The sequence below is a fragment of the Argentina silus genome (assembly GCF_951799395.1).
Source record: "Argentina silus genome assembly, chromosome: 14".
Classification (NCBI taxonomy): domain Eukaryota; kingdom Metazoa; phylum Chordata; class Actinopteri; order Argentiniformes; family Argentinidae; genus Argentina; species Argentina silus.
The window spans coordinates 17,583,146-17,604,083 of NC_139668.1; the positions used below are offsets into that span (position 1 = coordinate 17,583,146).

At 46.0% G+C, this 20,938-nt stretch overlaps 2 protein-coding genes across 4 annotated transcripts in view; one reads left to right on the plus strand and one right to left on the minus strand.

The window, feature by feature from the left end:
* Positions 1–500: 500 nt before the first annotated feature.
* gcfc2 (GC-rich sequence DNA-binding factor 2) lies at positions 501–15,555 on the minus strand. Of its 3 annotated transcripts, XM_083684787.1 has the most exons (19): positions 11,454–11,776; positions 10,969–11,070; positions 10,597–10,779; positions 10,162–10,413; positions 9,926–10,035; positions 9,701–9,816; positions 9,341–9,524; positions 9,030–9,153; positions 8,749–8,806; positions 8,562–8,656; positions 7,964–8,163; positions 7,587–7,731; positions 7,211–7,332; positions 6,794–6,870; positions 6,025–6,091; positions 5,419–5,565; positions 5,116–5,249; positions 4,864–4,984; positions 501–3,526 (listed from the first exon to the last, which is right to left on the minus strand). In XM_083684787.1, exons 1-18 carry the CDS (start codon positions 11,764–11,766, stop codon positions 4,867–4,869), a joined length of 2,547 nt encoding a protein of 848 aa, XP_083540913.1. In that variant the 5' UTR covers positions 11,767–11,776; the 3' UTR covers positions 501–3,526; positions 4,864–4,866. The 3 variants fall into 3 exon arrangements, with proteins under 3 accessions (XP_083540913.1, XP_083540914.1, XP_083540912.1); XM_083684788.1 differs by lacking the exons at positions 501–3,526; positions 11,454–11,776 and adding an exon at positions 15,459–15,555 and having other exon boundaries at positions 4,745–4,984; XM_083684786.1 differs by lacking the exon at positions 501–3,526 and having other exon boundaries at positions 4,745–4,984.
* Positions 12,443–20,938, plus strand: part of itsn2b (intersectin 2b) — a 29,625-nt gene continuing 21,129 nt past the window's right edge. Inside the window, exons 1-2 of the mRNA XM_083684234.1 lie at positions 12,443–12,653; positions 20,127–20,216. Of these exons, the coding sequence (XP_083540360.1) occupies positions 20,210–20,216 (7 nt within the window). The 5' untranslated portion in view covers positions 12,443–12,653; positions 20,127–20,209. The remainder of the gene's footprint in view (positions 12,654–20,126; positions 20,217–20,938) is intronic.

Below are 20,938 nucleotides of genomic sequence, written 5' to 3' on the forward strand. Positions count from 1 at the left end.
TTACATGGTATACATAAGTTCCACAAGACTTCTGTACGCTTTGGTAACGCTTTATTATACAAGTCCTATTACCACTCCTAATGATTTGGTATTACTATTTATTTTCTTGGTAACAAATTCTTTTTAGTATTTGTTCCAATGAATTACCCAGTAACCAAATGATTATTAGTTAATTATAATGCAGTTACACTGTTACTATTATATTTTCCAAGTAATAAGGGTTCCGCAATGTTCTAACAAATTCTATTAATTTAACACTCTCATTCCATATAAATCAATCGAAACAATTGAAGTCACATTTTATTTTGTTTGACTGTGAGGATTTCTGTGTTATGTTTAAGATCCCCAACCCCTCAGTCTGAGGTGCAGACAGAGCCCCTAAGACTTCTCGTAGGTGTCTCCGAGGACAGCCTCTTCACGTGTCTCCAGAACAGCCTGCAGCAGTCTCTCACTGACCTTGCTAGGAGTTCATCTGGAAGCTCCTCTCCTAATCTCACTGCAGCCATGATGGCCGGTGTGGCCAAACAAGTTGATTCGGTCATATCAGTGGCCATTCAGTGTGCATCCTCAACTTACTCCTCCCCAGTGACGTCTGTAAGAGAGGAAGACTCACGCTCCCAGACCCCTGAGGAGATGATGAGCGAGATCTCCGCCATCCTGAAGACAATCACCCCCGGAGAGTCTTTGGCTGATGAGGAAACCACCCACTCTGATGAGACAGAAGTGGAGCAAGGGAGCAGGTGTCTTACGGGGCAAGTTATGACTACCATCTCTGGCATAATAGAGGATCACCTTGATGGGAGTGATCATGATTTGATGGATTCCTTGACTGAGAAGATGAGGATTTTGTCATTACATGATGGATCTATTGAAGATCTCGATGTGCTGATGAGCAGATCCAAAAGCAGCCAAAATATAACTTCTTCGACCTGTAACTACGTGGAGAAAATCTCAAGTGAGGGATTTAGGAAAAAAGCCACTCAAGCAGTGAGTGAATTCTTAGTTAAGTCCATCAGTAGCTTAACTAGTGAACAGGTTGCTTCTCCAATTGAGGCGTCCAGCTCTGTAACCACCCAGGTGGATCAGTGCACCCTGTCAGACAATCTCTCCACCTCTGAGTCACGCATGATAACCATCGAGTGTGCTGATTCTGCAGCGTCTGAAATTGTTGAAATCTTCGTTACGGACGCGAAGATTATGTCACAACCCGCAGAGGGAGAGCAGATCGTCGATGCTCAGACGCTGCAGAGAAGGATCTGGTGTGCTTCTGTTCGTTTGTACAACAAAGTCCAGAACAAACTGAAGGACTTCGCCAATCAGCAGAAAAGAAACATGAAAAACATTTCTAGCAAAGGATTTATGGAGCCATCTGGACATACTGAAGAGTCAGTTCATACGACTGAAGAGTCTGTTCATACGACTGAAGAGTCAGTTCATATGACTGAAGAGTCAGTTCGTCAGTCACAGGAAACAAGGGAAGCTGGTAAGAGTGACCTCCACCTGCCCAGCCGCAGTGCTGAAGTAACCCTACGACGGGGTCTCAGTGAGGACTCTAAACTTCTCTGGGCTCAACCAGACATTGTAGGAAATGAGCCTTTCATTACAACTTCCACCAAAGAGGTCATTTCAATACTCCTTATTACATGGGAGGATGAAATGTCAACAGAACATTGTTTCTCCACTGTGGGACCAAGAAGATCACCATCACCAGCTCAATCTCAGCAAGATGATTGTGTGCCAGTTTCCTCACTCAATCCAGATGGCAGCATCACATCTAACAAAGATGTTGGATCTTTCCGCTCTCTCTCCACCCAGAGCCTTCAAAAACTCAGGAGTCAGGAGTTTCATTCTAAAGCCGTCCAGGGTGTGAGTGAAGTCCTGTGTGAATCCTCTAGCGTGCTGGGGGAAGGGTCCCTGCCTGCTGATACTGCCACTGATGTTGTTGAAAGCATCATGACAGACTTCCAGGAGCTCAGTCAGCCCATCTCATCGTCCAACACGATTGGTGAAACTGGAGCTCAGGTGTCAGAGAAGAGGATCTGGGCTGTTGCCCTCAATATGTACCAGAGTGTGCAGAGTAGGATGAAGGGGTTTCTCAAACAGCGGAGATCCGTTCACCAGGACAGATCAACCGGTCAACACGATGACTTAACACCGGTTTTAATCAACGACCAGAGCAGTATCACAGCTGGTGTGGAAGATGCTAGTCCTCTGGAGGATACCGACACAGTGAGCTGTAGGAGTGCTGACATCCTGAATGCACGAGAGCCCTCGCCCCGCTCCTCCCATTCAAGGTCTTCCTCAAAGGCTCGACGGTCAGAATGGGAGTTCACCTTACCTGGCACTCCTATCCCTGATGAGATGCCTGATCCTGGATGTCCTATTATAAGGCATACAATTATTCAGGACTCAGGACTTGGCACTGACGACACACTCCCATGCACCCTGGTTGACAAAATCAGGCAAATTGCAGGGGCAACAGCTGAGGAGATGGTGGAATGTGTTAAGCTAACACAGGCTAATGGGCCACCATCTGTTCCTATGAAGATGGAGAGTTTAATCTCCGCTGGGACCCTCCATGTCTTCACCAATGAATATGCAGAGAAGGTTTGTGATCTCATTAGCTATAGCCGCAGCACTCCACATGTCCTAACATGGGCAGCAGGTAGGAGTGCCTCTGATTCAATTCTTTCAAGGCGGCAATGGGGACAGAAGCAATGTGTTGCATCCAGGACGTTGTCCTCACAGCTCCTCCATATTTTTGCGGAGGAATCAGCAAGGTGCTTCATCAGGAGTCTGCAACCAGCATCATCAGGGAGGTCTGATGAAAGAGAGATGGCTGTCTCTGAGTCAGAGGATGATGAAACAATACTTTCCAAGGAGATGATAAGCCAAATGATTGATGTGCTTTCTATTGGCTCAAGCCAAAGTGTCATCAACAGCAGAGCTGCAGCCAAATCTTCCTTTAAGTCAGGCACCAGCTTTGCAACAAGTGGTTCGGTGGAGGACACAAACAGTACAGGCGAGATCCTAGCCCTGTCTAAAACAGTTTCACCCCTGCATCGTCATGTGACCCCAGAAATCACTGAACATGGCCCGACCCCTTCCCAAGTCATGCCCAACCTGGACAGGGATGATTATAGCGGCTTGGTGCAATTGCTCAGTATCAAACTGCTGATGGATATATTTCCCACCACATCTGAGAGAGTATCCCACGTCGGTGAAAGGTGCAGGGGCGTCACAGCGAGGGTCCTCTCAGAGTTCTGCGCAGCATCAGGCCTCCCACAGACTCAGTCCTATCCTCAGGGTCTTAGAATCCATAAGATCTACAGGAATGTCCACAATGAGCTTGAGCAAGAGTTCGGTGGCGAGGAAGGACTCAAGATGGCTGTGGAATCTAAAGATCCATCAATTGTCAATGCTTTGGTCACTTCATTGACAAAGGAGCTTCTTCGTGCGTGTGGTACAGCACAGACTACCGGTACCATGATTCCACCGTCCTTGCCAGTTGTTGAGGCTGATCTCCCTGTGCACAAGGTCAAGAAAAGCAGGAGGAGAAAATTATTCTCTCAAGTGACGTCGCCTAAAATGTGGCTCAAAAACACAAAGGTATATTACACATACTGTAGGTCTTTCAAAACGATCATCGATAACACTGCCTTGTCTTTAACTAATTGATACATAATTACACATTTATATTCATATTTGTATCGTATTTTAGTTTGTATCATTGCATTTCTTTATTGCGATTGATAAACTGCAACAGTTATGGCATTTTCAGATGGGTATTACTGCACTTTTTCTCAACATTCAGGGCTCCAAGAAAGTAGGCAACAAGGACTGCATTCCTCAAGAGTCCATGACGTGCCAACCTCAGAGCCCTTCCCCGACTGTATACTATACAGGTAAGTAAACCACTGCTCAGTCTAGATTGAAAACATGACCCATGTACTATTCGATTAAAGATTGTGCACATTCAACTGAATTTAATGAGACAAGCTGCACATCTTGTACCATCTGCCTTTCTTTGCAGAGTCTTTCAAAGTTCAAGGGAGAGATGATCCTGCATCCTGCTCTCCACCCACAGAGAAGAGCCACAAACCTTCCCTCCTAACCAGGATGAAGAGAACTGCCACCAAAGTCTTCACCAGCCTATTCAAAAACTAATGATAGTCACCAGCCATTATCCATAATAAACAGAATTGCATTCATTTGATTGCCATTATTTATTGCAATATTTAATTATTTTAAAACAAAATCATTATTTGTGATTTGATGATGTGAGAGAGCAACTAATTATGGAAATATCGTGACTTGGCATCGGTCCAGATTTTCAATGAAAAATGCAACAAAACAGATCCCCTTTGTAGATGATTATAGAAATCCCACCATTAGTAATTTAAGAGCTTAATGAGGTTGAAACTGCCAGACCGTATTTCTTTGGAGTCCAAGTGGACCTCATAACTGCAATCTGTTCTCTGAGCTCCAATAGTGGAATTCTGTCCACCTACTTCCGTTGAATGTAAATGAGACTTTCTTCAAAATAAAGGCCCAAGTTAAACTTAATTTAGCATTTAAACATGGTAAACAGGAGATCAGTGAAACGTCACGTCCACTACACCAATGGTTCCCAGTCCATTTCATTGGACATAATGTCCAACCAGACAAGAGAAATAAAACAATTATTCAAGATGTTTAAAGTGAAATCTCAGTTTGTGAAAGAACTTGACCGGTTCTAGTGATCTATTGGCAAAATACAAAATATTTATTCTTAAAAAGTACAAATACAGTTGTATGATGTACAACATATTAACACGTACATGTTTTACAGCATGATTCACAAACTCAGACAAAATCACTGACCGGTTAGGAAATGTTCAGAGTGTCTAACAGGTCTGTGTAATGGTATTTCTCTGCAATGGTCGTTGCGTTGTCCCAGGATTTGATGCTTCCCAAAACAGTCAGTATATCGCCCACAACAGCTCTGTGGGAAACAAAACAAAACACACATTAGCCACCTGACAACCGTAACCATAGAGATCTCCGAAACCGTGTCAACACTGAAAGGAAGACCTGTTATTCTAGCGGCCAGTGTCGGGGGGCCTGGAATATTACCGTGTGCTGGCGCTGTCAGGGTGGTGTTTGCAAACGGAGTGGGCCGTCTGCAGCAGGTGTTTACTGAGGGACTGCAGCTGAGGCAGAGGGGAGCTCACGTCTTTGAACCAGGACGTAGGGAAACACTCCGCAACCTGATTCAGAGAGGGGAGGGAGGGGGAGGGAGAGAGAGAGAGAGAGAGACTTGAAAATGGCACTCCATAAAGACATAAAGGTACTGTAATGACTCCCATAAACTCCAGGAACTCCATACACACTACCGACCATGAGGACCAGACCAGCGATATGACATTACATCCAAACCTTTTTGCACTTGTGGACAGAGTCGTGTGCATGGGGCTGGTTCAGTAGAGTCATCATCAGGTAGCGGTTGAGGAGTTTGTCCAGCATCAGCTCCTTCAGAACGTGTTCAGGCACCAAACGGTCCCACAGCGCCATATTACCCAACAGCTGGGGAACACAAACACAACAAGGGCAATGGAAGCAATGTCACAGAATGCCCAAAGAACGCCCACCATACAGCAAATTGTCAACAAACACTGAGGTATTTTACCTTCCATTGATACCCTATATATCTGTGCACCTGTCATTTACTACTAGTATTCATCAAGCTTCAATCAATCAAGCTTTATTTATATAGCGCCTTTCGTACAAAATTGCAATACAAGGTGCTTAACAGTCAAATTTAAAATACATAAGTACAGAACATACAAGCATACATACAAGCATACATACATATATACTGTATATACATAGAGAATAGAATAGAAATAGGAATAAAAATAATCATATTTGTGTTTTCATGATTATCATGTGTTTTCACATCAAAATGCCACACCTGAAGTTCCCCTTAATTAAAAGGTATTCAACCCTTAATGGCAAAAGAGTTCCATAGTTCCGATGGCCTACCTTCACTGCTGTCCAGAACTGCTGGTCTCTGAACCGACACTGTGGAGAGGATATGTCATCTAAAAACCTGGAAAAAAGTCAACAATCATCAACCCCTTCATCATGAAGCACAGTCATTCAGGTTTCATCAACCCCTTCATCATGAAGCACAGTCATTCAGGTTTCATCAACCCCTTCATCATGAAGCACAGTCATTCAGGTTTCATCAACCCCTTCATCATGAAGCTGTCATTCAGGTTTCATCAACCCTTTCATCATGAAGCACAGTCATTCAGGTTTCATCAACCCCTTCATCATGAAGCACAGTCATTCAGGTTTCATCAACCCCTTCATCATGAAGCAGTCATTCAGGTTTCATCAACCCCTTCATCATGAAGCACAGTCATTCAGGTTTCATCAACCCCTTCATCATGAAGCACAGTCATTCAGGTTTCATCAACCCTTTCATCATGAAGCACAGTCATTCAGGTTTCATCAACCCTTTCATCATGAAGCAGTCATTCAGGTTTCATCAACCCCTTCATCATGAAGCACAGTCATTCAGGTTTCATCAACCCCTTCATCATGAAGCACAGTCATTCAGGTTTCATCAACCCTTTCATCATGAAGCAGTCATTCAGATTTCAGGGATTTCATCAAACAACTCAACGAACAGAAAAAAAAAAAAAAAAAAAAAAAAGACAGATTTCTTTGAGCAAATAAGGACAGTAGGGAAAATACTCACTAGGTTAGATAATAGATATGTGTAAATAAGTAAAGATTCACTCACTTTTTAGGATAGATTGGGATAAAGACGTCCTCATCCACGGAGTTCCTCAGTCTCCCACTGATCGCTTCTATAAACCCCTAGCAAGGACACAATAGAGTCATTTAGTCCAAAACTTAAACTACTTGTCAATACTCATTATTGCCATTCCGTTGGGAATAACCGGCTTCTTTGCAACCTGGAATTTTAACTCCCAGGAAAAGTGAAATGGATTTAAAAAAAATAAAAAATAAAAGAATAATCTGGTAAATGAATCTAATGACGATGATTATGATGACACATATTGATTACATGTTTTTGTAGAGAAACGATTGATGTTATTTGATACGATGGAAGCCTACCACCCAGAAAAAAGGGAAATGGGATTGAAAAAATAATCTGGTATTCGCTGGTTTTCCAGATCCTGGATTGTTTTGTCACCTTGACAGGTTTGCTCTGCTCCCCCTCGAACACAGAGTAGTCGTACTGCAGCCTGCGACACAGCTCAGTCAGGCTGGTGGTCTGACGGCTGGACAGGGGGTCCCACACCAACTCCACATACCCTGAGGGGAGGGAGACAAAGTCACACATCTGTGTTATTTAACATGTACGGCACTGAGAGACCACGCTGAATGACTGGCTGGCACACAGGGAGGGGGGAGAAAAAGAGAGGAGGAGGGAGGAGGGAGGAGAGAAGAGAGGGGAGAAGTAGATGGAGGAGAGACATTTGGAGAGGAAATGCTGACCTCGTACTGTAGTGTGTGTGTGTGTGTGTGTGTGTGTGTGTGTGTGTGTGTGTTTTGGGTAGAATGATAACCTTGTATCTTAGGCAGGAGGGTCTTCTCTATGATGGCGGGTAGGGTTTTCTTGTCTGGGTTGTCTGCCTCTTCATAGCCTTGACCATGACAGAAGGTCTCGACAGCAGAGTACCAAGGCAGAGCCTCAAAGTCCTCCCCTTCAGACTGACACACACATACAGTACAACACATTTAGTGGATTACATGGTACAAAATACATGAATAATTTACAAAATACAATTCCAAATGTTGTACAATGCGGTTAAAAGAACTTGGACATGGATAACATTTGACTCCAGTTAAGTGTGCATCAAATAATAATAATAATCATAGGCCAAAGTATACAACTGTGTGTGTGTGTGTGTGTGTGTGTGTGTGTGTGTGTGTGTGTGTGTACCTGTAGGGGGCTCCAGCCTATGAGCTGGTATCTGATGAGTGGGTTGAGTAGTTTGGGTAGACAGAGGCTGATGTAGGCGCTGTGGTAGGACTCGGAGAAGATGCTTCTCCACTCCGCAAACCGAGACAGGACCCTCTTCACATCCGCAAACTCCTCCTGAACATCCGCAAACAAATCCTCCGTCCTGCTCAGGATCTCCGCTGGATGAGACGGGGAGATAAGACGAGAGTCAATGACGGACTGTGTTATTTTGGTGGGTACTGTATCGCTCTTGATTTGTTCCTGTATGTTTGGCAATGTGTAACTAGCCCTTGTACGCTATATCAAAACGGTCTTGGTTAGGGTTTAACATCCCTAAGACGTCCACCCTATGCTGAACCCTATGCTGGGTGGCAGGTAGCCTGGGGTGTGTGCAAAGAATTACCACATTCCAACAATTGATGAGAATTGATTGCATGGCCAATAAACAGTCTTAGTCTTTGTTGTCTTTGAACTAGAGGTAAACCTATGCTGGGCAGGCTGAGGCTGGCAGACACCAGCAAAAACCCACACTTGACAGAAATCTCTCTCTCGTCATGTAAAGGACACGCCTCCCAACCTCTCTTCTTCTGCACTTCTTCCTCTTCCTCTGGCGAAGGCTCGCTGTCCGCCGGTGGTCTACCATAGTCTTCCTCAGTGCCGTCCTCAGCCTCACTAAAATGAGGAAGAAATCATGTCAGTATACATACTTGTGTTGAAGACAAAAAACTAATGGTATTTCGTGAATCAATCACTACTTCTCTCACTCTTTATTGTCATTTGCGTTCTCCTCTGAGTCTCCTTCACTCTTTGGATCTGTGGCATCTAGAGAGAGAAAAAGTGAGAGAGAGAGAGAGAGAGAGAGAGAGAGAGGTTGCAATGTTACAGGATACACCAAACAATGACTTGGTACAGAGATACAGCAAAACAGAAAGTTCTCACACACACACACACACACACACACTCTCACACACACACACACACACACACACACACACACACACACACACACACACACACACACACACACACACACACACAGACTCACAGCTGAGTTGCTGAAGTCGAGTGGACTCCTGTCTCACAGCCTCTCGTCTCCTTGACAACAGCGCCTCCGCCTGGTCAGACAGTAGGGTGTGCATGTCCACCTCCACAGAGTTAATATCCACCACCTGCAGTGAGCATAATATAGTACAGTCAGTCAGTCAGTCAGTCAGTAAATTTTAAATCTACATTCTCCCAGTGGGAAATTCAGTTTGATACCACCCATACAAAACAATGTAATCCTCAAGTACAAGTGCATGATGGCTCAACATCCCCTGCCCCACTCCTTAGTTCCCAGTTCCTCCAGTCTCTGACCTTCTCTCTCAAGCACTCCACCAGGTTCCCTACATAGAGGTTCATGTCACGGTAGAACTGCAGCTGCCGGTCAGAAGAACCGTCCTCCAGGTTCTCCAGGGCGGTTCTAGCACTCTCCATGTCCCCCTCCATCCTCCTCAGCTCAGCCTCACGAGCCCGGTGAACCTCCCTCAGAGAGTCCAGTCTGGAAGAGAGGAGAGAGAGAGAGAGAGGGAGGGAGAGAGAGGGAGGGAGGGAGGGAGGGAAAGAGGGAAGAAGGGTGGAGGCAAGGAGGTGGGAATAAAGAGGGAAGATCATGAGGATATAACTCATTTTTAGAATTGTATTGTACTGTGGGGGTTGTAAAGGTGTGTGACTGACTTCCCAGTGATCCTCTTCTTGAGCATGCCGATGCTGACTGGCGGGAGGAACTTTGGGATCTGTACTTTCTTCTTCCGTCCGCTCCTACTAGACGCACTCACATCACTGCCTGGACTCTGAGGAGAGGGGGGAGGAGAAGAGCTGTTACAGAGGGGGGTGGGGGGTGGGGGGTAAGCACAAAGACAAAGAGAGGGGGAGAGGAGAGATAGGAGACAGACGTGGTACCTGTTCCCCTTGGAGTCTCTTGACCCCCTTCCCGATCTGCTGCTCCTCCCACAGGTTCTGGTCCTCTCTCTCCTCTGAGTCAGAGTCACTGTGCCCATGCTCACTCCCTCCTGCAATCACACCACCAAGGGGACAAAGGCATAATAAGACCAGGACAACAAGAGCAGATCAATACAGAAGCACCCTCTTTCTTCACTCATTTACGTTTTCTAGCCCCTCTCCCTCCCCTGTCTCACCCAGCTTCTCTGCGATCCTCTCCCTGATGCTTTTGGGTCGCGGGGCAAACTGGATCCTGCGTTCGTGATCATCCGGCTCATCATCATCATCTTCATCGCCACGTATCTCCCGTTCTGGATCTTCCGGGGAGCCATGGGAGCCATGGGAGCTGTCCCTGTCGTCCCTGCCCAGTGGGATGTACTCTCTGTGGGTTCGAGCCTCCTGACGCTGCCTCCTGGCCTCCTTGATCCTTTTCGCATTGGGGAACACCACTGCGCACACACACAACAACAACAACAACAACAACTATCATCAACACAGAGGGACAGGGTCTTAAAGATGTACTTGGCAGAGTTGAGAGATAGTAGTAGTACAAATAGTGGTTGAGGAGAATGTGTCGGTCAGAGTGTGGGGAGACAGACACCAGGTTGTTTGGTTTGAGATGAATGACCAACCTGGTTTGCGAACGGAGGACCTGGAGGATTGGGACGAGGCTAAACTGGATGTGGTTGATTTGACATCATCATCGTCGTCACCATCATCATCATCACCGTCACTCTCTGGGGAGAGTGCTTCACCAGAGCCATCACTACCGGAACGCTCCCGGGGAGATGCGACCACTGTCACATCTCTCCTGGCTGTGATGGAGAGAGAAATGATATCGACCTGATTATCACGTTCACCAGTGGTCAGCCAAACCTTGTGCTTTTGTTTAAGCATCTGATTTTACTAGTCATCTCATCATCAAGACATTGATTAGAATGAAGTGTTTTAGTGCTGGCCTGGGCTTGGATAGAAGGAAAGGCTAGTCCCAACATTGAGCTTACCGGTGGGACGGGAGGTCGTTGCTTTTGAGCTCTCTTTCTTCCTGGCTTGGAAGACCACAGCTTTGTCAGAGGATTTCTTCAACTTGAACTGTGACCCCTCAACTGATTAGAAGAAGAGAAGCATAGGGGTTTTCATAACATATCTTTTGAGGTCAAGAGTTCAATGCCCATGTCGAAAGCCTAGGATATTCCATAGACTAAGGGGCTTTCTTCTCTTCTCGCCTCTGACTGACTGACTGACTGACGCTGACAGGGGGGAAACACAGTATGGTGACGTTTGGAATACTATGTATGGCCTGTTCTGACAGTGCTTCAAATAGAGTCAAACCTGTGGTGTAATGTAATACTATAAGGGCTATAATATTATACACTACGTATACGACGTGATAAGTAGTCCTTGTTTATTTCAAGTGTACCCAACACGACAAAACCCATACCTTCTCTCCCCTCCTCTGGCAATGCTTTAAATAGAGTCAAACCCATACCTTCTCTCTCCTCTGAGAAGCTGAGAACGGTCCCTTTCTGCTTCCGTTCATTCTTGTGTCGTGGTATACTATCCGCGAACCGGTCACTGTCCTCCACCGCGTCTTCAGCAGCACTTGAATCCGACTTTGGTGGCGTCGCCTCCCGCTTGGAACTGCAAGAGATCCAACGACTTTGGGGCAACTTCGACGGCTTTGTGCTTGAATCAGAAGTTTGTGTCTTACTTTCATCACCTTCTCTGTTCTTCTGTTCATCTTCTTCACTAGATTCTCCTCTCCTTTGCCTAAAGTTTCTTCGGGGTTTCTTGTTGAACATGTTGATCCAACGTTTCAGGAGCGGATCGCCTTGTCAGTAAACGCAAACGGTCAGTCGGAAAACGCTGAAACAGTTGCAAACCTGTCGTATTTTTCTCGCAATGCATTCTGGTGTATGTAGTTGATGGAGTTGCGTGTACGTTTTCGTTTGACATTTCATGTCAAACAAAACGTGTATAAAGTCCACTTTCACTTTGCCCTAGTTAAATCATTCTCACCATTGTTGAAAATATAAAAGTTTCAAGCTATTCAATCTATTGAAAATATACTCTAGCTAGAGCTTCATTGGAAAACAATTAGTTCTTTGTGAAATGGGACATACCAAAGAGGATACATAATGGGACATACCGGTACTCATTCTATGGAATGAAAACTATCTTTTGGTCTCCGCACCTTTTGACAGGGACCATGTGAGCACCTGACAGTGAAGCATATAAAGGTGTTGCTCCAGCATTGTATTACATGATCAAGATTAGTGTTTTTTTTTTTTTTTTTTAAGGACAAACGTTTCCTTGGTATTGGGAAGGGTAAGTTGATAGCACAGGAGTTTGTATCCATTGTTATACTATATCTGTGTAGCATTTCAATGGTAATGTAGAGGAGAGGAGAGGAGAGGATGGTATGCGCGCTCCCCACCCACTCCGCCGCTGAAGAGCAGTCAAACGTCGCCGTGCCCGAGCGCAGTCGACCTGTCGTCAGCCATGTTGTTTGTATGGTACAGCTGTCAGCAACAGGTTTAGTTTCCAAAAAGTACATTTTCATCTCAGAATAATACTATTTGCGAGTACACAACATATCACAACACGAGGGACACTTTAGAGGAGGACACTGTCTTTCTACCGGGGACAGAGAAGAGGCGAAAGTTCATGTTTTTCCCCGTGGTGAGAGGTAAGGAATGAAGCCACCCGAAACTGCCTGTTCCAGCGAGTGTACATTTGAAATATTATAGATAATATTTTGAAAATATTCTCTGCCTCGAAACAAACCTTGATTTAATTAATCTCATCTCACTTTACTAACACATTTTGACACACTCACTCACATCAGCCATAGCTTGTTCTCGGACTTGTTTGAAGTTAATCGGTGAAGGACAAGACACATGCACTTTCTTCATATTTTATGATTATTTTGGGGGAATTGCCTAACAGCTTTGATATTAAACAAGTTATTGCTGTTAGTAAGTGATTTTGAAGTGTTATTTCATGCAGACAAATGTCTTAGATCGCTTGAACCAAACTTGTTCGGCAGGTTGCAAACTTGTCTCTCTTGCTTGAGACGAATGACCAGGGGAGATACAACAGTCAGTATCAGATTAAAAACCATGTTAATGTTTCCCTCAACGATATGCATTTAAAGTCATCCATGACTACTTTTTAATGTAGCTGATGTGTTTTGTCTTTGTGTGTGATGTAAATGTGCCACTGCCTGCAAATTAGGGGGTCCCTGCCTGGCATGTGTTGGATGTCAAAATACTTTTTGATAATCTGCCTTTGCTGAAGCCTGTATTTATTGTGTAGTGCTGAATAATTCAGACGTCAGTGACGTGAGCGTGTACAGGAGTTGAATGTTGGTCTTTTATACCCATCAAACAGACCCATACTGTTTTCCATAGCTTTTCAGACAGTCCACTGTCTCTCTGTTGCAGGGCCACATGTCCTCTCCTAGTGGTACCCCATCAGCACAGAGCCAGACCTTATCTAACTGCAGTGCATTATAGAAGTCATGCATGGCCCTTGACAAAAACATTGATGCCTCTGTAGAGGTGAAATGGCCCCCATGTAGAGGTAGAGGCAGAGCCAGGGGCTGGTTGGCAGCGATCCAAGGAGCCTTGTGCTAGCTGCCTGTCATGTCCCCGGGGGTCATTAGTGGTCAAACCCCCTTTGTCATTTCTCTCTCTCTGCCATAATTGTTGTGTGTAGAATGCTCTGGGGGCAAAAGCAAAATGGCTGCCCTGGCATGCCTCATCACCCAGGTGGATAATGCTGCCTCACGTTGACGGTGAGTATTGGGTGTGCCGTTTAAAAGGAGACCTGATCAAAAATGGTTGTACTGTAACCTCATGAGAAAGAAACCCGCTGTCGCTCATCATCGGCGGTAGGGTGAACCAGGTTCGTACCCCACAGAGTGCCTGAGTGTGTAAACACACAGTGTAAACCTGCTAAAGCTTGTCAGCTCACACCTGCTGCTCTGCTCCACCCCTCTGGTCTCCTGTGACGTCAGTGTGTCATCAGCAGTGTTACTCTTGAGTCAGTCCGAGGATTAAGCTTAACCGCCGATGATGAACTCCTTTGTATTACTGCTTCTGTGCATCATGTTCTCGGATGATACCTGTGAGTAAGCGTTGTGTTACCACGGTTAAGATCAAAGCTCTGACTGTGTGTGGAAAGAATACTCGACTGTTACCTCGTTGTTGTCTTCGTTTGCCTGTGGTTTCGCTGCCGCTGGCATATTTACATTTCTCTTATCAGATATCATTGTTTATCGATGAATAAACCAGGAAGGTCTTCACCCAGAATTCAGCTGTTTTCTTCCTATACCCCCCCCCCCCCCCCCCCCAAACTGACGACAAACCCTCATCTCCTAGCACCTGCAGAGTGGACCCTCCCCCCCCACCCCCCAATCCTCGTTTGGGACAGGGAGCTTTTGTTGGGCGGCACCATGTACATGGTGTGTTTGATTGCAATCAGAGAGGTTTCAGTAGTCTAGCTCCACCCCTGCTGAAACAGATCACTCTATCCTAAAAGTCAGATTAGCAGGTTTCCTAATCCCTGTCTTCCCTCTATCACTTGCTGGGGAGAACTGGGCGGGGAAAGCTCTGAGCTCAGACTAAACAATGGGCTCATGCCAAGGTTTGAGGAGGTTCAGTGAGTCCCGCGACACGGCGTTCACCATTCTTGCCATGTCTGATCGTTCCCTCAGGGAAGGGTGGGAAGAAGGAACCGGTCATAGTTTTAGTTTCGAACCAAGGGCCCATTGGCCTGTGACTTCCAGTAGCCTAGCAATCTCAGATCCTGTGGTTGGCCGTTGATCCAGGGTGCGAACGCAGGAGCGAGGGAGGGAGAGGCACGCCTTTCAACAAAGAAAAGCAAACATCATTTCTCAAAGCCAATCTGAAGTGTCGCAAATCTGGATCAAGCTGTTGTTCACTCCCAATTATGGGTTCAAGCTCTCTGGCTCCTTTATCAAGCGATCTACTGAGACCTCACCGCTCCTGACAGGGTGGCATTCATTCACAAGCACAAATGGAGAAACATTTTCAAATGTAGGCTGAACAAAGGTCCCTACCGGACAGGTTTAGAAAATGCAGTAAGTCCCGTCTCACTGTCTCAGTGTCTTTCCTGTTGGGGCCTATTGAGGAATGACTGAGGTCACTCATAGGCTCAGAGACAGGGCTGGAGGCAGAGCTGATGTCACTGGGATGATGTCACCGGTGTGAGGCTCTGTGTGGATCTTTTCACAGAAACTCGGGCAGCGTTCAATTCAGTGTCATTATTTGGCCAAGTATATTTGCACATACAGGAAATTGACTCGGTGGACTGGACTGAACAGTACACATGGGCTACTCAAAGGTCTTATCACTCGAAATAGTCTCGTCACTGCGTTGATGGTGAGATCCGAATTAGGACACTTTTCTAAGTATCACCCTCCCTCAAATCCTGTCCTTTAGCCTTTTGGGTAAAAAGAAAAACTGACCTTGGGTCAGCAGCATGTCGGTAACCCTACTCCACCTTTCCCCTGATCATTCAGTGTGCTGTAAGCGAATCACTCTCGTTCTTGACAGACACCCAATTCCCCTTACGGTGCGCTACGTTTCACCACAGTCCGTATATATATATTTAGACCAAAGTGTTTTGCCTTTGTCTCGACGCTGATCTCAGAACTGTTAGTCTGCATTCCAGAGCGATGAGGAACTGGATGACTCAGGTATCTGTGGCTCTCAGCTCTTTTTCAGTATTAAAACATTTAAGGCTCAGACGGACCAGAGAGGTGGTGACCACTGCTTTACAGAGGGTGTGTGTGAGCGCGTCGGCCACATTGTTCCTGCCATTTACGTTTCCTGTCTGGTTTCCGGATTCCAGCCCTGGTTTCCTCCACCATTCCACCCTTGGAGCTCAAACAAGTGTGTGTGGTTGTACGTGTGTGTGTGTGGTTGTGCAGGTATTTGCATTAGTGGGACAGTATGTCACTCTCTGGCGGGAGCGGTCAAATGTCTGAGGTTGTGTTATTGAAAGTCACTCTCTCCTCTTCCCATTGTCCGGTATGCTAGGAACTGTTGATGAAGGAGACCTAAGTCCCACTGTGCTCAGGCGGACAGACCTACTCCTGATTTTACCAGAGGATGCAAATCAAATGCAAATACTGGCAAGCTTTGTGTGCGTGCGTGCTTTGTGTGTGTGTGTGTGTGTGTGTGTGGGTGTGTGTGTGTGTGCGTGCGAGTGCCGTGTATGTCCTCTTCACTGAGAGGAGCTGAACATACAGGTAGACGTGCTGTTTAATTGTGTGTATGTTTGTGTCTGCGCAGAAAAAAGCAGAGTGCTGTGTGAGTCAGCAGTTTAGTGGCTGCTCCACAGAGAGATGATGACTGGGCAATCAGTTGGACCCATTTGCATTGGCTTTGCATTGCCTTTCCAGACAGGCACCTTACTGGACACCATACTCACCGGGGATGCAGAGATAGCAGAATGCTAACACTGCATCCCAATTCACCTTGAATAGCACCCTTACCTTGCTTCGTTTCGTACATGACTACGAATCTGAGAGTACTTTATAGGCAAAAGCAATATGGTGGAATAATCTGTGCTTGTGAAGGACAGGAGACGAGAGATTGGAGGTAGAGAAGTATTTTCCAGGTTAATATTCGCTGTGTTGATGAAACTGTGCCCACTCATTCAGAGGCTCTTCTTTTAGCCCTGGGGATGAGAGTAGTCATCGTGCTGTTTATGGCAGAAGTGTTCCTTGGGCTGCATTTCAAGTTTATCTTGGCATTTGCTTTGCATGTCTGGAGCCCAACCAATGTACAGAGAGACAATGACTGACACAGAGCCTTAGACCCTTCTAAGGGTATGCTTCATTCCCTTTGTCCAGTGAACCGGTAGTCACATCAATCATAATACGCATTGACGTCTTTGTCAAGTATCATGTGTTTCATCATGTGTTTTACTTTATTAGGGACGACATTGTGTACCAGAGGCACATGATGAAGGATACAGTGTTTGGGGGAGTAGTCACTAGATTTGTGTTGCTGCTTAGTGGCAGTTAAACTAAATTCAAATCTTTAGTAGTGTTTTCAGTAGCTAACTATTTTTTCCAGCCCTTGAACTTGTACACATGTCCCTACTCCGTGTTCCCTCGCGGTTTCCTGTCTCCCCACTTTGCTCCACCTCATCAGTTTCTCTTTCTCTGTGATTTCTGAGCGTTTCGGTTCTTCAGTTCCTGCCGTCTTTCGCTAACTGACTGTAAGTTGGAGTAGTTTCGATGTCGTTGAACTACTTTTTCAACGTAGCTTTAGTTTGACAAACTATATTTCCCTCAAGTGTAGTTCAACCCCCCCCCACTCCCCCCCCACCCCATTGTGAGGCCATGTTGCTTGACCACATTCTCCTAAACCACACCTTACCCCCTCTCTCACCTCTTCCCTCGAGCTCCCCCTTTCCCTTCCCAGTCACACCACCTGACTGAAGGTCATCTTCCACCCCATGTCTCCTCTCCTTCACTGAAAACACAACTTGTCAAAGGAATGCAAACAGGACTCATTGTAGGGGGTGAGGGCTGTTTGTTGTTGTGTTTGGAAATGCAAAAAAAGAAGAATATAATAACTCATTGTTGTAGGTATGTTTCCTTCCTGCACCTAAGATGTGTGTGTGTGTGTGTGTGTGTGTGTGTGTGTGTGTGTGTGTGTGTGTGTGTGTGTGTGTGTGTGGCTGTGGCTGTGGCTGTGGCTGGCTGGCTGATACTCACATATTCCACTTTTTATGCTGACACATGCTTTACTCACAGTCATCGTTTGAGTCTCCATTCTGACTGCTTTATTGCAGCCATATTTCTGTCACAGGAAGAGCCACTGAACTTCCTGTCATCTGACTGCATACACCCCCCCCCCCCAACCAAGTTCTGCCATAACCACGCCCCCCCCCCCCCCCCCCCCTTGATTCACAGCTCTACAAATCTATTATCCAGCAGGACACTGGGAGCCTTGCTAGAAGTGACCTGTCACTTGACACTTGACCAAAAGTGGTCTCTCACTAAAACCAATCCTATCGCCATCTACTGGCCGGTTTATTGATAGCCTGTCACGAAAAAAGTGGCCCCTCACCAAAACAAACACTTTCAACAATCAATGTCGTTTGATGGTAGTTGTAGTATGAAGAAACACAGAGCATCAAGCTCATCTTTAACACATTTATTAGTCCAAACAGCTTTAAAACTGACAAAAACTTTTCTAGTTTCACTTCTCCTTGACTTCTTCTTCTTCTCCTTTATCTGTAGGATATCGGAATAGTTCTCCCCCTTTTCCTCATAGCTCATGTCCTTGTAGGATGGTAGACTGGGGAATAGCAGAAGTCGGTATTATTGTTTTTACGATCTATGCCAAGAACATGTTGAAGATTAAGATTTTCGAGAAACATTCTGGTCATGGTAATTATCATTCAGCACTCTGCTGATGTCTGAGAGCACAGACCTCTCTGAACTCCCCGCTGCTCCTGTTGTTAGTACACACTGGACACCTCTACCTGTCCTTCACCTGTGTGTGTGTGTGTGTGTGTGTGTGTGTGTGTGTGTGTGTGTGTGTGTGGGAGGGGGGGGAGGGGTTGCCAGAGGGAGGAGATGCATCATTACTTGCTGTTCTTAGATCATCAGTGTTGATGAAGGCACAAGCTACTATAAGCAGCATCTCTCACACACACACACACACACACTTGACCCAGCCCAGAGCTTAGGTCACAGTGTTTCTGAGAGAGCTTAGGTCACAGTGTTTCTGAGACAGCTTAGGTCACAGTGTTTCTGAGAGAGCTTAGGTCACAGTGTTTCTGAGACAGCTTAGGTCACAGTGTTTCTGAGAGAGCTTAGGTCACAGTGTTTCTGAGAGAGCTTAGGTCACAGTGTTTCTGAGACAGCTTAGGTCACAGTGTTTCTGAGAGAGCTTAGGTCACAGTGTTTCTGAGAGAGCTTAGGTCACAGTGTTTCTGAGAGAGCTTAGGTCACAGTGTTTCTGAGACAGCTTAGGTCACAGTGTTTCTGAGAGAGCTTAGGTCACAGTGTTTCTGAGAGAGCTTAGGTCACAGTGTTTCTGAGAGAGCTTAGGTCACAGTGTTTCTGAGAGAGCTTAGGTCACAGTGTTTCTGAGAGAGCTTAGGTCACAGTGTTTCTGAGAGAGCTTAGGTCACAGTGTTTCTGAGAGAGCTTAGGTCACAGTGTTTCTGAGAGAGCTTAGGTCACAGTGTTTCTGAGAGAGCTTAGGTCACAGTGTTTCTGAGAGAGCTTAGGTCACAGTGTTTCTGAGAGAGCTTAGGTCACAGTGTTTCTGAGACAGCTTAGGTCACAGTGTTTCTGAGACAGCTTAGGTCACAGTGTTTCTGAGACAGCTTAGGTCACAGTGTTTCTGAGACAGCTTAGGTCACAGTGTTTCTGAGAGAGCTTAGGTCACAGTGTTTCTGAGAGAGCTTAGGTCACAGTGTTTCACAGAGTGTTTCTCTGAGTCATGGCTGAGCTATTTAAGTCTTGTTATCTTTACCCCTTTTTAATAAAAACTCACTCCTCCAGACCGGTCTTAATTCTGTAATGGCTGTTGTTTTTACTGTTGTTTTTATGAGTTTGGCAATGGCTGGAGACGTTTTTACAGTTTTTAGTGGAAGGTGCTACTGCTACGGTTGTAGGCTGCCTTGCTTGGTTTGCCACGATTTCTCCTTTCCTCGTCCCCTTTCCTTGTATCCTTACCCTGCAGGTCATTGATGTGAGAAGTGTCAATATTTACACGCTATGCGGTTATGAAATAACTCGTTATTGCACAAATGACAGATTAGCTAGTGATATAGATTGAAAGAGAGGGAAGAAGACAAGTGAGCTGTGCGATGGAGTTGTGACGTAGCCCGTGTGGGTCTGCTTTCTGCTCCCTGACAGAGGCGAACAGGAGAAGCCCAGAAATCTGCTGACCAATGAGAAACGAGGCATCTGTCTCTCTCCCTCTCCCTTTCCCTCTCCCTCTCTCTCTCCCTCCCTGTGCTCCTCCCCCTCTCCTCTCTGCCAGAGTTAAATTGAGCAGCATTCTGCCCCCCCTACATTATTAATGAGGAGATACTCTCTGTGTGTGTGTGTGTGTGTGTGTGTGTGTGTGCTAATATGTGGGGTATGTATATTTTGCAGATGACTGCGAGCTCGCCAGCTGAGTAGAAGACCGGGAGTTTCCCCCCCCCCTGCCCCCCCCACCCACTCTGCCACCTGCAGCTATGAATGGTAAGACCACTGCGTTATAACTGATGTGTGTGTGTGTATGTTTGTGTGTGTGTGGTGTGTGTTTTGTATTTTTGTGTGTGCACGTGCGCATGTATGTTTACGTGTGTTGCTAAGCATTGGAGCTGCCAGTGTGTTTCCTGATCTCTGTCTCTCCCTCAAGGACAACATTAAGCAGGTTTATTTATTTTTTTCCTTTCTTTTTCTGCTGAGTTTCCATTCCTCCTGTCCTCTCTCTCTCTCTCTCTCTCCCTGTCCTCTGCTCCGGTGCAGCGGTGTGTACAGTACAGTGATATACAGATACGCTGCAGCAGGATTATATGTCTCTGTCCCCTGCTGCTGTATATCATAACTGTCTACCTGCACAGCATGCTGGGAACTATAGCCCACCACTCTAGGATTCTAGGGGAAGGAAAAAGGTGATGAGAGCTCTCTCTATCCCACCACCCACCCACCAACCCCCAGAGGTTGTTCTGAAAAAGAACGGTCACATCGCAAACGTCACCAACATTTCCCCGACTGCCAGGATCGGATCGATGAGCAAACCGACGTGTGTGACATTTCAACCCCGCGCTACAGTAACCACGGACCTCCTGCAGAGCAGCGCCGGGATTGATCGCCTCCGGGGACGGGGGGCCGCCTAACCGTCGTCCCCTGAACCGTGATTAGTTTTATTGATCCTGCGGTGGCAAGCAAACACTCGGCCAGAGATGATTGGACGTCTT

What these genes read in the sequence shown, in the direction of transcription:
- gcfc2 (XM_083684787.1), bottom strand. Translation starts at nt 11,766, where the DNA reads ATGTTCAACAAGAAACCCCGAAGAAACTTTAGGCAAAGGAGAGGAGAA. An exon ending in CCTCCTGCCTAAGATACAAG is followed by an intron (nt 7,333 to 7,586) that starts GTTATCATTCTA and finishes CCCTCCCCTCAG; the next exon opens with GGTATGTGGAGTTGGTGTGG. An exon ending in CTGTCCACAAGTGCAAAAAG is followed by an intron (nt 5,250 to 5,418) that starts GTTTGGATGTAA and finishes TCTCTGAATCAG; the next exon opens with GTTGCGGAGTGTTTCCCTAC.